The following is a 17219-nucleotide window of genomic DNA, read 5'->3' as shown; positions in this document are numbered from 1 at the left end:
GGCTGGAGGATGATCTACAGCAGCTGATCTAGTCTTCTCTCCTCCCCCTTCTCTAGACATCCTTCTATGGCCGCTTCAGGCACTTCTTGGATATCATTGACCCTCGCACGCTCTTTGTCACTGAGGTAAGTCCTGGCTGTCACTCTTGTGGAGAACTCTTGTCCTTTAGATTGTCACTTTGGAAGATCTGTGGGTCTTCTCTGTACATTGTATGCATTATTTCACTTCATTTGGATCTCACAACATGCTTTCAAGGTAGATATTATCATTATTATTTCAAACTTTCATAAAATTATTGCCGACTACATGAATTACATGCTCATTACAAAAGTTCAAACAGTACAGATATGATTAAGTAGAACAAAAAAAGATCATCCTTTATACAGTCTTCTTACCCAATTTCTTCCTCTCATGGGTAATTATGGTATAATTTACTTTTTATATGTGAACTATTCTATGAATTTTGGCAAACACATTCAGCCATGAACCCACCAACACAGTAACAGTGCAGAGCATTTCTATCACCCTAAAATGTCTCCTCATGCCCATTTGTGGCGAATCTCCCCTACCCAGCCCGTGGCAAACACTTATCTTTTTTCTGTCCCTCCTGTCTGTAGAGTGGAGCCTTGTGTGCCTGGCTTCTTTCCTTTAGCATAATGCTTTTGAGATTCATCTGTGTGTCATTTCATGTATTGGTACTGCATCCTTTCTTATTGCTTAGTAATATTCCATTGAAAGGATGTTCCAGAATTTGTTTATCCATCCACTTATTGATGAACACCTGGGCCGTTTCAGTTTTTTGACTATTATGAATAAAATCACTATTAGCATTCTTTGTGTGGACATATGCTTTCATTTCTCTCGAGTGAATAACTGGAAACGGGATCGCTGGCTCATACGGTAAGTGTGGTAAGTACGTTTAACTTCATAGGAAGCTGCTTTAGCTGCCTCTCTGGGCCAGACTGTCATTCAGAGTGGCTCCATGTTTTACATTCCTATCCACAGTGTTTCAGTTGTTCCATATCCTCACCAACACCTGGTATCGTCAGTTTTAAATGTATTAAGTTTATTTCAGCCATCCCAAGAAGTATGTCTTTATAGCTTTTGTATATATATTTACAGATGTGTGTAGGAATGCATGCACATATAAAATAGCAAAGATTTATTAAGCACTTTCTGTGAGCCAGGCAGTGTTGTAAGCATTTTACATGCATCAGCTCATCAGATTAACTCAAAGCAACCCATGAGGTAGATACTATTACAAGTTCCATTTTGCAGATGAGGAAACAGACAGACAGAAGTTAAGTCTCATGCACATGGTGCTGGCCAGAGATGGAGCCAGGGTATGAACCCAGGTACGCTTGTCTCCAGAACCCTTATTTTTAGCCAGTTTGTGTTCCTATTCAGGTAACGAATTTAGAGAATTCTTCCAAGATTACTCAGCTGGCAGAGTTCTCACCCTGGGCTCTGGCTATATACCCTGAGGCAAGTCACTGAGCCTCTGAGTAGGTTTCCTGAAATGACATCTCTGCTGAGCACTGCCTTAAGTCAGCTCTGGAGGTGATCAGCCCTGGGTGAGAAAAACCATGGTGGAAAGAAGCATAAGGCCCACTGGGCACCTGAGCCTAGAGCCATCACCATTGTGCCCAGGGGAGCAGCCCAGTAACATGAAATGTGGAAATTAACCTGATATGTGGTTTCTTACTGCATCTCAGCAAGGACAGAGGGCTCGAGTATTTTTCCAGCAGGCTCTACCTGTCCCTCTGGGCCCACTGCTTCTTAAGGGCAAGGTTGCTGTTCTCAGTTCTATCTTGATTCTCCTAAGGAGTTGTCAGTTGGATAACATAAAAATTTGGAAGAGCATCGAACTAGAGAGACTACTTACCTAGCCTAGATTATGTGTCTTTCTAGAAAGTTACAAAATGGTACAGAACTAGATACAGTTGTAACACAAATCCCAATGTAAATGCTACTCGCTTGGTAGAGGAGTCCACAGAGGCCAGTGCTTAACTCAAAGGTTAAAGGTGCAGACGGCAGACTTTGAGGCATGTCGAGAGATGACAGAGGGAGACTTGGGAGGTTGGGAAGTATTCCAGCACTCCTCAGATTGCCCTGAGCTTTGGGGATGGATGGGCAGCTACAGGGCAGCGTACTACCTGTGCCAAGGGGCTTACACCCTTCCTCCTCTCCAGTCTGACCTCTTCTCATTCCCAGACCACTTTGTTTTATTATACTCTTCTACCGCATATCTCTTCTTCAACTCTTGCACTTTGAAAGGCCCCAGCATTCTTGTATATCACTGAACCATTGGGTCTAAATAACATCACTAAATACAAAAATCTCACACTTCACTATTAATCGAAGTGTTGAAGCAACTTAACTATTTACTAACTAGAAAATCAAACCAATGTAACAGTTTTAGAGTATTTTTCAAATTTTATCTGTTCCCTCCCTCATCAAAGATTATGATAGACTTCCCAGAAAGATCTTCACCTCCCCTCACTAGGCCCTCCCTTCCCCCACCACATATACCCTCAGACAGGGACCCATTTCTAGCACTGCCTCCCGGCCTTTTGGAAAATTTCTGCCCACAGAAGATGTAGGCCCTAAAAGCTCTGGAAGAGTCATGAGTGGTGCCTTTAGGCTTACACTGGTTCTTGTCCGGGCAGGTTGCTTAGCAAGGCAATCTGCATGGACATAATGAGAAATTAGAGGCACTAAGAGGAAAAGGTCTCACACTTGAGCCCCTCCTCCAGAACTGTGGCCCTACTAGGAGGGCCAGCCCCCCACTTCTGCTGGGCTCATAGACCGTCGCTTCTTCCATAGAACACTGTTTCTCTCGTAGGGCCCTTGGCTGGTGTCCTGGAAGGCAGTGTGGGGCGGTGGCTGCGTCAAAGGACAGGCCTGTCTGTCTGTGAGGGTGGGAGGATAGTGGAGGACGTGAGCGAGTGGCTCTGGAAACCAGAGTTTCCCGGGGCTGGAAAGATTCTAGGCAGCTCGAGCCATCTGGGGACCCGGTCCAGAGGGGCAGTAGCTGAGTCGATGGGTAGATTCATCCTGAAAGGGTTTTGCAGCTACTTGTTTGCAATTTGTAACTGACCAAACTTTAAAAAGATTCCAACCCTTGTATGTGTAATGAGGCAGAGGAAATTTTTTTCACCATAATTTCTCTTTGGAAGAAGGCTGTCTTTGTTCTGTGAAGCTCTTGAGTCAGGCTTCAAAGGAGGAGGTTGGTCTGCTCGACAGAAGGGGAAGAATTGTGTTTCGATCCTAAAGAAGAGAGGAGGGAGAAGGAGGAAGAGGGAAAAATAATGGGACGTAGACAAGTAACTCAGGGAGCCGAAAGGCTGGTACCTGGGGGCTCTTTTGAGACAGGTCATGCCTACTAAGCTTGTGAAAGTCATTGACATGCTGCATTATTTTCTCCTCCACCATCTTTCCTGGGAAGTTGTCAGCAGTCTGCCTGGTTTATGAAATCTCTGCAAGAGTAGATTATTTGGGGAGGGTGGATCTTGAGGGGCTATGAGTCTCTGTCAGGGTGCAATTATTTCAGGGAATGAATGGTCGACAGATTATTACCCTGAAGGGTGTAGAAAACTAACTGAAATAGTGTTAATGACACCATCTCAATACTAGTACTGGTGTGGTAATCTGAACCTATTTGGCTATATTATAGGATAGAACAAATAATTATACTGATGTTGGGAATTGAGGTTCTCACCGTGGGAGGAGGGAGATAACAGATATAAAGAGTGGGGGAAAAGACAAAGCACTATGTCATGTGTATTTATATTGAGAGTATCAATATGAACTCATAATTTACACACACACACATGCATATTTCCCAATTTCCTGGCTGTTCACTGAAAGGGCCCAGAAGCAATGACACCCAGTAACGATGTAGCACTATCCACTAAAAGGAACTAGGGTTTTTTTGAGGATGGCCAGTTCCACATCTGGGGCAAGGAATGTTGCTACAGAAAGTAAGAAAGTGCTCTGAGAATGATAGAGACACAGGAACTGGCTTGAAGGGAAACCCACTGGCCACATTTGGGACAATTTAAGCATTAAGAAGAATAAAAGCAATGGGTTATAACACATTGAGTAATAATAATAATAATATCAACAAGTCCATAGTAATACTAAAAATCTGGGAGGGGGAAGCTCTTCTTCACTGAAGAATGTCAGCTTAATAAGTGTAGGAGGAAATAACCATTGTGAATCCTCAATGAAACCACTGGTTCCAACCAAGATCATGAGTGGATGCTATTTCCATAAACTAAAAGTTTGTTGTGAAACAGGATATTCATATGCTCTCGAACCAGTATCCCCCTGAAGATTACTTAGCAATCACTAAGGAGGAAAAATACCTTTACAATGAAGAGCTTAGAGGACATCCCTTTTGACCAGGTGGCCAAACTTACAATGAAAAAACTGACATGTGGCTTCTGATGTAATATGATTCTGGTATTAATCCCTAAATATAGGAAAATACATGAAAGTCTAAAGAAGAAAATATAAAAACTGCTCATTATTCCATTAGCATTTTGGTTTATGGCTATGTACAAAATTAGGATGTTTATATAATATGTATATATGTATCTCTATCTTTCTATAGATATAATAGAATCATATGATATACATATATGCATAACAAATGTGCACATGATATACTTTTTCCATGTACCATATCATTTGTCATTAAAAGTTTCAAAATGTGTTTAATAACTACATAGTAATCTACTATGTGGTTATTCTGTAACTTCTTTAATCATTTTCTCTACTGTTGACCATTTGGGTGGTGTCAAGTCTTTTACCATTATAAATAGTATTGCAGTAAATATTCTTGTACATAAATCTCCCCATCTTTCTCTTTATTTCCTTTGGATAAACTCCTAGAAGTGGAATTTCTGCATGAAAGGCATTTTAAGGCCTTTGAATGTATTGCCAAATTGTCCTGCAAATTGTACCAACCTGTAGTGAGATTATATCAGTTTATACTCTCAGTAGCAGTGACTGAGGGTGTCTATTTAAATGCATTCTAGACAGCATCAGATATTCTAATTTAAAAAATCTTTAATGGAATTTTAAATAAAAAATACCCAAATGTCAGTACATTTCAAGCTCTTGCCCATCTGCACATATTTTTGGCATACTTATTACATTGAACATAGACTTTTTGTTTGCATTTTTTCATCATTTCCAAGTCTTTATAATTTTTAAAGTCAAGTCTTATAGTATAAAAAACCATTACTGTTAGACTTTTAGGTATAACAAATAGATTGTTTCCTGTCTTTGTGTTCCCACAAAAATCAGTCTCAGGCATATCTCTTTTCACTTCTGCTAAATTTATTTTTTTAGAATAAATTCCCAAGTGTAGGGTATCCAGGCTGGAGGCCATGATTGTTTTTATAGTTCTTGTAATAGCTGGACAAGTTTAATTTTTAAAGGGTATATATACATACCACCTATCGGGCTGCCAGAATTATATTGGTTTACCTTACATAGGCCCCCTTAAGGTGATCAGAAGTGAGCCACAGGGAAATCAGAGCCTCTCCCTATGTGTGCCCGGTTTCTTCTTCCCTTGGGCCTCCCAGAGGGTGGCTTGTGGTTGGTGGGAGGCAAAGGCCAATCTCAGCACAGATAGCCTCGTGTGCCCTTGGTCTGCTGGGAGGGAACAAGAAGGGGCATAGGAAGACCCAGGGAAGACAAGAGGAAGGCTTGGGACTCTGCACACACATAAATCACTAGCTTTGGCCCCCAAGTCCCACTGCCTGGGGCCACAATAGGAATGGATCAACCAGGCTTGAGACAAAGTAAGAATGCCCTGCCCTGCACGTGGCAGATGCAAGACTGGCCCAGGTGAAAACAATCAGATACTGGCCTGTTAACATGACGTGACATAACTGGCTGCCTCCCCTGCCGGCCATCCCTGCTCCATTCACTCATGCACACCCCCGGCCTTGACACTGCTCTTTTCTCTCCTCTTCTCTCCTCTCCTCTTCTCCTCTCCTCTCCTCTCTCCTCTCTCCTCTCTCCTCTCCTCTCCTCTCCTCTCCTCTCCTCTCCTCTCCTCTCCTCTCCTCTCCTCTCCTCTCCTCTCCTCTCCTCTCCTCTCCTCTCCTCTCCTCTCCTCTCCTCTCCTCTCCTCTCCTCTCCTCTCCTCTCCTCTCCTCTCCTCTCCTCTCCTCTCCTCTCCTCTTCTCTTCTCTTCTCTTCTCTCTCTCTCTCTCTCTCAGTTCTGCAAGCTTTGGGATTCTCAAAGCTTTTCCTGAAATGCCCATGTTGCAATTGTTTCTAAACATGCTCTCCAGTTTCTCAAAGGCTGGACTCAGCTTTGAATAAGATTAAAGAAGGACCTTCCTTTTCTTCCCAGGGGTGTCTACCCCATAGTTATCAGGTCTGGGGGGAATGCAGGCTTTACTGTGGCTTCTTTAGGAGATCGCCCTCCTCTCAGTTACTGTGTTGAGGACAGGAGGCTCTTCCATGCTGATGTCTTGTGGAAACGGCCCAGAACTGGGATGGAATGGAGTTGGAATTTTCAGGTGCCACCTACCCACTCTGTGACCCTGGGCAAGGAAATGCCTTTCCCTCTCTGGCCCCAGTTGTCTCAGAAAGGGGATGACCTAGATGGTTCTATAATATAAACATGCAGAGGGGTATTTTTATTCACATCCTGTGGGAACAGAGCATAGTCTCTCGGAATCTGGGAATATAAAACGAGCATCACCATCAAGGGTCTTCAGTCTGCTGCTTTGGAACCTGGATTCCTCCCCCTGAGCATGGCCTTTGTCTCTCCCCCCAGAAGCTTCAGTCATTCATTTTGTTAAATGTGTTTTATGTGTGGCCCTGTGTTGGTGGTGGGCTGGGGTGGGTGCGTCCTGTGGTCCCGCAAAGATACTTAAAACCAGTCCCTTGCTCCCTGCACTTTGCAGTCTCTGACAGATAACATGAGCACATAGGCAGTGAGTGGTCAGAGACCTCAGAAAGCTATAAACCCAATGCCCTCTGACTGTTCATAGGAGGGAACATTTCTGGAAGATTCCTGGAAAAGGTGGCACTGAACCTTGATGGATGGATGGGGATGGGGATGGACTTGGGGAGGACTTGGTGAAAAGTCAACAGTATGGGCAAGATCAGGAGGTGGGAACATGAAGGCACCACCCGGAGAGTGGGTGGGGGTTCCTTTACCAAAAGGAGGGGTGAAATATTTTTGGGTGCTACTCCCATCCTGGTCGGGTGCTGTCACTCCCATCATGTATTTAATATATTAAATATTGTTATAATGAATTAAATATTTAAATCAGTTTGACATCCTCCTTTAATCAAGGGATTACATTCACTGTGTATTTAGTTTGGGGGTGCGCTTTCTCCACTAAAAAAAAATTACTTTTGCTTCTGATGATCTCCTGAACCTTCCTATCTGTACCCTTTCCTGTCTGTGTCCCTCTGTCCCGTTCCTGTCTGGCGTGGTCTCCTGCCCGCTCTCGCTTCCACCCTAACACTTCATACCTGCCCCTTTGCTTCCTTCTCCTTCCCCTCAGGGACTAGGGGCCAGGATTCTTCTCTGTTCAAATTCTCTGCCACTGGAGAAGACCTCCCAGGTGCCAGCATTTCCAGAGGGACCTTCTAGAGACCATGCCTCTGTCAAACACAGACACCTTCACAGTGACACTTTCTGGCGGCTGAGCCAGAGACAGGCAGGCTGGTGATGGAGTCTGGGAAGAGTCCCCAGTCTTGTCTGCAGCCACCTGGGCCCCTCACTGTCCTTGCATTCGGGGCCTGTTCCCGGTTGAATAGACTTTCTGCAAAGTTTACTCTCCCACTGACCTCCAGCTTTCCCCACCCTTCAAGTGCCCAGGGCTCTTCTACCAAGCCTCACAAAGCAAGGGGGTGAGAAGAGGATTGACCTTCCCCTATCCTTTAAGCTTCCCTGAAAATGGCCTCCTCCTCTGCAGTGAGGAGATCTGTCCCCACGACAGCCAGCCCTCAGGGACCTCTCAAGACAGTGGCCTAGGTACTTGGCTGCCCCAGAGAGAAGCTAGAGCCCCAACTCTTCAGCCTCTGATAAGTGGGGAGCCTGGCTGAGGGTTAGTAAGGCTCAGAGGCAGAAAAGTGCCGTTCTAGCTTCCTTCAGTCCTGGATTCTCAGTTTTGTCTTCAGGAACTTTGGATTTATTCTCCCTCAACCCATGCCAACATCAGGGTTCTTGGGAACTTATTCTTGTGGCAGGAGGCCTCCCTTTGATGACTATGTCAAATGAGATGGAAATTGGCCAGGTTGTTATAGGAACTCGGAAGAATCCCTGGAGTGGGAAAATAATGAGAACACGGGGCCATTCACCATTCAGCAGTGGAAAGTAGAGCATTCATTGTCTGGTGGCAGATCCCAAGGCCGCAGGCTTGGGCCAGGGAGCTTGGCACATCACTAGGAAGCTTTGGGTCTGTTGAAGAGACAGAACAAGGGCCTGACTAAACTCTACGTTCATAAACCAAACTGCTCACTATCTGTGTGATCGATCTTAAAGAAGTTAAAACAAGAATCAACATGAAAACAAACATATTAAGTCTAGAAGGAAAGTTATCCTCACTTTTGTAGTGGTTATCTCAGTAGTATGTTTACAAGTGATTTAAAATTATTATTTTTGTGTGCTTTTCTGTTTTTCTGACATTTTCTTTAAACAACATGGATTAATTGGGGGTGAGGGGGACGCTGAAAACACAAAGCTGTCTCCAGTTTAGGAACAAACAGATTCTGGGAAGGCACTCTGGAATTTTGGAACTGATATGCACACGTCGGAAAGAGCAGGGACAGCACTTTCCAGCAGTCAGGCTGCTCCCAAGCAAGGAGTTTTCCTGCCCCCTAATGTTTTGGGTTAGACCAGTGCTGGCCATGCAGGCCTGATTGGTCAGGGTGGGCTGGCTGGTAGTTATTCTCACGGGTCCAGGACAGGAGGTGGCTGTTCATTTCCCATCCTATGAGGCCACCCTCTCAGCCAGCTCAGAAAATGCTCCTTTTCACCCACCGGGTGCCCTTCCTGGTGCGACATCCTCCCTGAGACAAGGGGCTTATGTTGAGGTCTCAGCAGTCCCGTTTCCAGTCAGCCTTGTTTCTCCTCTGTCAAAAAGGGAACCGGGGTGACTTTACCAGGTTTCTTCACTCATGCTGGCCATCCCTGAGGTCTGGGTCTCTCACCTGACCTTGACATAGGCTGCCTTCCATTACCGTTGTCTGTTTATTGCTAATTATTATATAACATAGGTAGGGTGAAATGCACAAATCCTATTTATTGCTTAATGGATTTTGACAGCCGTTTATACCCATGTAACCACAATTCCAATCAAGACCTTGTACATGTCTGTTACTTTGGAGGGTTCCCTCATGTCCTTTGTAATCAGTACCTGACCCGTAACAGGTAATACTATACTTACCTCTGCCACCACAGGCGAGTTTTGTGTTTTTGAACTTTATATACTCATTTGTATTTGACTTCTTTTACTTATCATTATGCAAATTAACCTTCTATTGCTGTGTAAGAAATCAGTCCAGAATGTAGTGGCTTAAAACAACAGTCACTTCTTTTACTTGCTGAACTTCAATTCAGGTAGAGTTTAGAAAAGGTGGGTTGTCTCTGTTCCATGCAGCATTGGCTAGGGCAGCTCAACTAGGGACTGGATGGTCCATTTCAAGATGGCTCACTTGTATGGCGGGCCAGTTGGTGCTGACTGTCAGCTGGTGGCTCAGCTGGAGTTATGGGCCAGGTTCTCAGTTGCTGTCCATGTCTCCATTGGCTGCTTAGGCTTCCTTACAATATGATGGCTGAGTTCCAAGAGAGCAGACATCCTAAGAGAACAAGGTGGATGTGCAAGGCGTTTTTATGACCTAAACTCAGAGGTCACATTGCTTCACATTGGCCAAACTATATTTGTTGAGGCAGTCATGAAAGGTTGGGCAGGATCAAGGGGAGGGGACATAGATTCTATTTCTAGATAGGGATGGGAGAAAGCTCTAGAAGAGCATAAGGGATGGGAGATAGTGGAGTAGCTGTCTTTGGAAAGTACATTCTGCCACATTATATTTGTGAGATTTCATCACGTTGTAACTAACATGCATTTGTAGTTTGCTTTTAAAATTTCTGTATAATATTTCATGATTTGAACTTTCACTATGAACTTTACTTATACAGTCCACTATTGATATTTGAATTGTTTGAATAGTGCTGCTATGAATATTCTTGTACAGATATTTTGGTGGACAAAGGTGGCCTTCTATCACTATTGATGGATCTTTAGCATTTAAGATTTTAAAAATCATACAATTCTATCCTCTTATTTTCTCTCTCCCCATCAGTTACTGGAGACATGTGTACTTTAGTATGTAAATCTCTGCCAGTGTTTTTAAAATGTTGAAAAGAAAGTGTGTAAGTATTACAGAAATATGTTCTCATTATAAAAACTTTCAATACTATAATTAAAATTAAAGTTCCTTCTGACACCCTTTGCCAAGTTGGGCCCTTTCCTCCTACCCCAGGGTAATGCCTGTCACCAGTTTGGTGGGTCTCCTTCTAAAGCTCTTTAAAAAATATTTATTTGTTTGTTTGTTTGTTTATTGATTTATTTATTATGGCGACATTGGTTAATGAAATCTAGTAAGTTTCAGGTGTACAATTTAACAGTAAGGCATATATATATTGCATTGTGTGTTCACCTCCCATAGTTAGATTTCTTTCTGTCACCATTTGACCCCTTTACCCTATCTACCCCCTCCTCTCCCCTCTCCCCTACCCTCTGGTAACCACTAGTCTATTGTCCATGTCCATGAGTCTCTGTTTGTTTGTCCTGTTTATTTGTTGTAAAGCTTTTTTGATACATTTACACACATACATATTCTCATAGAAAATGTTTTCTATGTGTGTTGGTTTTATTTGTTTGGTACAACAAATGGCGGCATATAACTCTGCAGTTTGCTTTTTCACTCAAAAAAATATCTTGGAGATATGACCATAGAATTGCCCATAGATCTATTTCACTTTTTAAACATCTAGATAATGTTTCACAGTATTATCATATCGCTGTCCTTTAGCCATTTCTCTTTGGAAGGACATTTAGGTTGCATTCTTTTTTACAGTTTTGTGGGTAACTGGAGGGCAGGCCTTCATACTGTAATATTGTCGATACTTAATTGATAATAATGCACTCTCACAAGAAGGAGTTGCTGGAGCCTGGGTCTGTGCCTTTCAATGTCCCTTTTCTTTCGCCTGCAGAGACGTCTCAGAGAAGCTGTGCAGCTGCTGGAGGACTACAAGCATGGAACCCTATGCCCGGGGGTCACCAATGAACAGGTAACTCTGCTGCAAGTGGGGGAAGAAGGAAGATGGCAAATTCATAACCCCTTTCATGTAGCCAGGCCTTTTTTCCCCTTCAGTATCCACTTCTACTGCGGCTACAGACCCTGTGGACTTCTGCCTTTTGGTGGGGATACCCATACGCTGGGTCTGATGGGAAGCATGAAGGCTGGTGAGGCTAGAGAGGCCCAAAGGCAGTAGTTTGCTGGAGCTGATGTGTGCATCTTCCCAATTCCATATTTGGTGACATCACAGTGATAGCCTGAAATCTTCTACAATGAGAGTATTTACACAATGGAAACTGACAAATACTACAAATTAGGACTCCTCCCACGAAGAATTGATTATTAAACATTTACCAGATACCACTACCCAAAAGTTCAGGTGGAGGGTGGGAAAGGCAGGGGAGGATGGTGAGGCTAGGACCCTTAATTTCTGTTCTTATATTATCTAAGAACTTGAACTAGAGCTAATTGAAATATTGACGGTTGTGTTTAGTTTGGGAAGAAAGTAGAGGGATGTAGTGTAGGGCGATTTTAATGATTATAGAGACCAATGGTTAATGCACCAAAAATCTTCCTTTTTGTTCATAAAATATACTTTAAAAACTTATAAAAAGTTAACCGCATTTTTTTCAAAGGAATAAGTGTGAATAGTTCCAAAAGACAAATAGTACTAAAACACTTGTCAGGCGAATAGTATGCTGCCCCATCATCTCTCCTCAATTCCTATTCCTCTTCCCCCGAAGCAAAGACTTTCAGCTGGTTATTCAGTTAGAAATCTCTATTTCAAATGACTGTGCTCATGTATACTGCTGTTTCTCAACTAGTTCTTTTGTATTCTCTATTATAGTAGTCGAGGATTCAGCTCTCTTCTTATCCACCCCCATAAACACATTCCTCATTACCCAACCAAGATATGGTTTTGGGGTGTATGGGTATTCAGGAGTCACATTATAATTATATAAATAACAGTTACCATAGAATCAAATTGGTTGTGTCATGATTATGATTTCTGTTTTAACTTTATGTTTTAGCAGCAATTAATAATTGCCTTTTTTTTTCTCATCGGCACAGTTTTCTTTGTACCATCTCTAATTCTTGCTATACCCTCTAGTGATATTTTTAGTGCCACCTTTTAGTCTGAAGACTCCTGTTCCTCAGTTCCATTTCTTTTTTCCTAAAAATTTTCTTTCTGGGGCGCACCTCTCTCCAGCTCCAGGGCTTCCTCTTGGTGTACACTTTTATTTTGGGGGAACACTTGTTCCAGTAGCTTCCTGAAAAAAGAGTAAATGGAAAGAAATTTTTGAGTACTTTTGTGCCTGAAAAATTGTAATTCTGCACTCAGTCTTAATTGACAGTTTGGCTGAGGAGAAAATTCTAGTATGACAATCATTTTTTTTTTCAGAATTTTGAAGACATTGCTCTGTTGTCTTCTGGCTTCCAGTGTAGCTGTTGAAAAATCCAATGCTATTTTATTCTTGAGTCTTTGCAAGTAACCTATTTCTTTTTGGGGGAATGTTTAGCATCTTCTCTTTATCTATAAAATTTATTTCTGAAAGTCCACAGTGCCATCTCTTTTAAAACTTATTATTTTTGGTTCCTGGTAACTCCTTTCAATCTGAATACTTGTCTCAGTTCTGACATTTTCTTATACTGTTTATTTGTTCTCATTATGAACTTCTATTAGTCAAATTTTCAACATCTTAGATTAACACTCAGATTTTCCTATCTTTATTTTTTTTCTCTTCCATTCCATCACTTTGTCCTGTTTGGCTTTGCAGGAAATTTCCTTGAGTTTATTTTTAATATGTCAGATATTCTTGAGTTTATTTTCAACACGTCTATTGAAATTTAATGTCAGCGAGTATAATTTTAATTTCTGAGGGCTCTTTGATTCTTTCCTTGATCCTTTTTGATAGAATCCTCTTCTTGTTTTGTGAATACAGTATCATCTCATCTCTTCACATTCTGGAAGCTGTGAAAGGGAAGGAGGCTGGGATCCCAAAATTCACGTTGTAGACTTTCAGTAATTCCCCTGCTTTTAGCCTCATCTCCTAACCCCTCCACTATGCTAGTGTTCCTAAGTCTGGAGTCACTTGGATTCAGTTTCTCCAGAAGATTAATAAACCTCTAGCATCTGGTGAGGACACAGGTGAGGGCAGTAAGAGTCACCTTGTTGTGAGGGGGAAGACCTAGGAGGTCTTACAGCTTTGAGGACAGACTCAATCAACCCGTGCCTAGCCCTATGATTAGCCCTTTTTTCATGTGGTACCTGGTCCCTCCAAGTCCTGAGCTTTGCTGGTATCCTGGTGCTGATGGGCCGGCTGCTTAAGCATGCCCTCTTCAGGCATTTAGGGGATGGCTTCTTCCTCTCAGCTGGATCAGTTACTAAAATTCTGATTTTTCATCCAGAAACATGTTGCTATTTGTCTTCTGTGCAGCACTGTCCCTGCCTTCTAACACCTTTGGATGCAGAGCCCATGCTGAGGCTCTGTGCTGCCAACCCTACACACTGGGTGTTTCTAGAGCAGGCAAGTTTAGCCGTCAACCCTCCCAGTCCACTTCATTTCTGTATGTATTTATGGAGCACCTACAGGCCAGGCTTAGTGCTAGGGCCTGGGGGAGAGAGCAGAGAAGAGGCTGGAGGAAGGTCTTGCCTCATGGACTAGTCATAATCTAGGCAATGACACTGAAAACACATGAAGCCAGGGGATAACGTAGGAAGGAGGAACCTGCCTGGATGAGGGTTGTCTGGAAGAGATTTCTCTCCGGAAGTTTGAGAGATGAGAAGGGGCTGGTGGCGCTGGGTAGGAGCAGTCCAGATGAGAAAGCACATTGTGAACCCAGAGAGAGCAAGCCCTCCCAGAGGAGGTGATGGGGGAATGTGCTCTACTGCAGCCTGGCTACAAGAAGGGAGGGCAAGTGTGCAAGAGGATGCAGCACCTTGGCCGGATGTCCTTGTACCGGGCCCTGGAGAGTAATGTGAGATGGTGCAGCACCTGGCTAGGCCTAGTGCATCTTCAGGCATCTGCGCTGCCTGCTGGTCTGGGCAGCTGTCAGCAGGAAGGGCAGGCTGTGATCTCCTTGTTCCTAACATGGTGTTTCTCTCTGGCCATGAGGAGCCCGGCGGCATGACCTGACAGCCCCTCTCTAGGCCTAAGCTCTCACAGTTCCTCTCAGACACATCAGAGCTGGATGAGCCTCTAAGCTCTTCCTGACCCCATGTCTGCTCCCAGCCAAGCTCCCCTCTGGCCCATACTTGCTGAGGTTGACCTCTGGGACTCTTTCCAGCTTCCAGAGTTTGGGGAATGAGGCCACATTCCCCTCTTTGCTCCCTTCATTTGCTTAAAATTACTCATCCTGTTTCCTGGGCCTCCTTTGTTTTCTGTCATGAAAGCCTCCATGTGTCCTCAGGGAGTTGGAAGGAGGGGAGGTGGGGGGTGGCCATCACTAGCTGTGCTTTCCTTTCTAGCTAATGTTGGTGAGGCCTGCAGTGTCCATCTGGTAGCTGGGTAGCACAGAACGCTAGGGTGAGCCTGCTCCCTAATAAGCAGTTACTTCTCAGTCCTCCTGGATCCCTGGAACATTGGGGATTGGGCTCAGCGGCAGCTCTTACACTGCTTCCCTTACCTGGCCTCAGTCCGCAAAGCCACGCCCACCTCTGGCCTCCACAGACACTGGAGCGGAGGGGATAGGTGGCGACATTTCAGCTGAGGGTTTGGGGAAGCCTCAGCACTCTAAAATTAAGGACGGTCCTTGACCCGTTCCAGGCTGGCCCTGCTCAAGGGTCATGCCTGTGCCATCTGAAGAAACCCAGGGTGCTTCTTGGTCTCAGTGTGGACAGCAGCCTCTTCTACTCCCAGGCTCTGTGCCTGCTCTGATGTCCTTTTTCAGGCATGTGAGTCAGAAACCTGTGCCTGTGTCCTGATGCCTGCAGGCCTGTCCTGATGTCATGGACAGCCCTGGGTAACCTGCGTGCAGATTTGTTATGTAACCTGCTCTCCAGTTACAGTAGCTCACCAGTGGGTATACACAAGTGGATTAACAGTTTGTTCATACCTCATGGCCTTGGTTTGGTCTTTTGTTAGTGGCTGACTGGGATCTCCTCCAGAGACTGTCAACATGTTAAAAGGTTGCTACACCAATGATAAAATAAAAATAAGTGTAATTTACTCTTTGAGCTTAATAGGTAGAAATTTGATATGCTCGGAATCCTGATAAGGACTATCAGATAAACAACAAAGCCATAGATGAGAGCAAAAATGAAAGCATAGGCAGCAAAGTTTCTGGGTGTCGACTCTGCCGTGTGTACTTCTTGTGCCAGAAGAGCTTGGCATGGATGGCGATGGGCGAGGTTAAACATGGAAGACCTTCCCCCCCCCCTCATTAATGAGCGCCACTCACCGTGTGCTTACCCAGTACCAGGCGCCATGCTAAGTACTAGCACTTTACATGTATTATTACCTCAGTTAATCTTCAAAGAAACCCTATTTGGTAGGTACCTATATTAACCCCATTTCACAGGCAAGAAAACTGAGGCTCAGAGAGGTTACATCACTTACCTAAGGTCACATAGCCAGTATGTGGCGGAACAGGGATCTAATTCTGGGCCTGTTAGATCCAACATCTGTCTTTCTCCCACTATCCGAAGATGGCTTTGGAGGAGAAGGTGATACTCACAAACACGGGGCAGCAGAGTGAGGGGGCAGGTCGTGGGGCGTGCTCAGAGGACCTTGGCCTCCGTGAAGGTTTTACAGCCCCAATTACACCTGTGTGGTTAATGCTGTCAACCCAGGCCATGGGCACCTTCTGAGCGCCCACTGTGTAAAAGGTGCTGAGGTAGGTGGGCACCGAGGGGGAAGTGAGCACATGCCACACTTCCTGCCCTCACGCTGCCAGCTCCCGGCACAGGTAAGGCCACCGCACATAAGTGGGTAGCTGGAGGACAGGCTAATGGCTGAGCTGTGGGGAGCTAGTGCTAAGGTAGTTAGGAGTTCATCAGTGAGAGAATCCTGAGAGCCAGGTAGTGAGGAAAGGCTTCCTGGAGGGGGAGCGTGAGGGACCCCTGAAGGGTAAATTGCATGGAGAATGGAAGGGTAAATTGCATGGAGGATGGAAGGGTAAATTGCATGGAGGATGGAGAGGGAGACCCCAGGCCGTGGGAAGGTGTTCCCAGTAAGTCACAGACAAAAGCCCGGAAGTAGTGGGGAGGGCGGGGAGAGGGAGAAGTAAGGAAAGAGGATGAGATTAAAGAGAAAAAGTTGGAGAGGAAGTCAGGAAGTTACAGGCTAGACTATGAAAGTCTTCAAAATTCAGGTAGAGAAATACTGGCTGTGTTGTGTGGGGCAAGAGGAAGTTGCTGGAAGTTCTTGAGCAAGAGAGTAGTGTGAAAGTGTGTTGTGGTAGAATCATTCTGGTGGGGTGCCAGGTGGGTTCAAGAGGGTAAGTGCTGTTAAGGAAACCAGCTTGGAAGCTACTGGATTGGTCAGGAGTGAGGTGAGCAGGTCTCTGGGAGCCACTGCAGGCTTTTGAGTGGTGGTTCTTATCCATCATCCCGCATTTCCCAGAGGCTAGGAACCAGCCCACCTTTATTAAATGCTTAACTGTGCACCCAGCAAGACATATCAACTGTTCAGAGGCCCCATGCAGGATAGACTTCTATCTGTCTACAAACTGCCAAGGAAGAGGATAACTGGGATGTAAGAGATACTGCAAACCTGCTCCTCTGACAGAGAGGAAATGGGGTCAGCCGTGTTTGGGCTTTGCTGAAAATAGCAGAGAAAATACTGAATTAAAAATACTTCCACCCCAGATCTTCTCTGGGTGTCAGCAGATTTGTTAGAAGCTGGCTGAAGGGAAGGTCTGGCCGACCC

General features: G+C 44.5%; 1 protein-coding gene across 6 annotated transcripts in view; it reads left to right on the top strand.

Moving 5' to 3' along the window:
- SFXN5 (sideroflexin 5) overlaps positions 1-17219 on the top strand; it is a 106233-nt gene that overhangs the window by 8340 nt on the left and 80674 nt on the right. For all 6 annotated transcript variants that reach the window (XM_016130599.2, XM_036225206.1, XM_036225202.1 and 3 more), the window contains exons 2-3: positions 57-125; positions 11264-11341. In XM_016130599.2, coding sequence (XP_015986085.2) covers positions 57-125; positions 11264-11341 — 147 coding nt within the window. The remainder of the gene's footprint in view (positions 1-56; positions 126-11263; positions 11342-17219) is intronic.

This window comes from Rousettus aegyptiacus, unplaced genomic scaffold (assembly GCF_014176215.1).
Source record: "Rousettus aegyptiacus isolate mRouAeg1 unplaced genomic scaffold, mRouAeg1.p scaffold_m13_p_7, whole genome shotgun sequence".
Lineage (NCBI taxonomy): Eukaryota > Metazoa > Chordata > Mammalia > Chiroptera > Pteropodidae > Rousettus > Rousettus aegyptiacus.
Note: the sequence above shows the minus strand (reverse complement) of the source record. Positions and strands in the feature narration are given on the sequence as shown.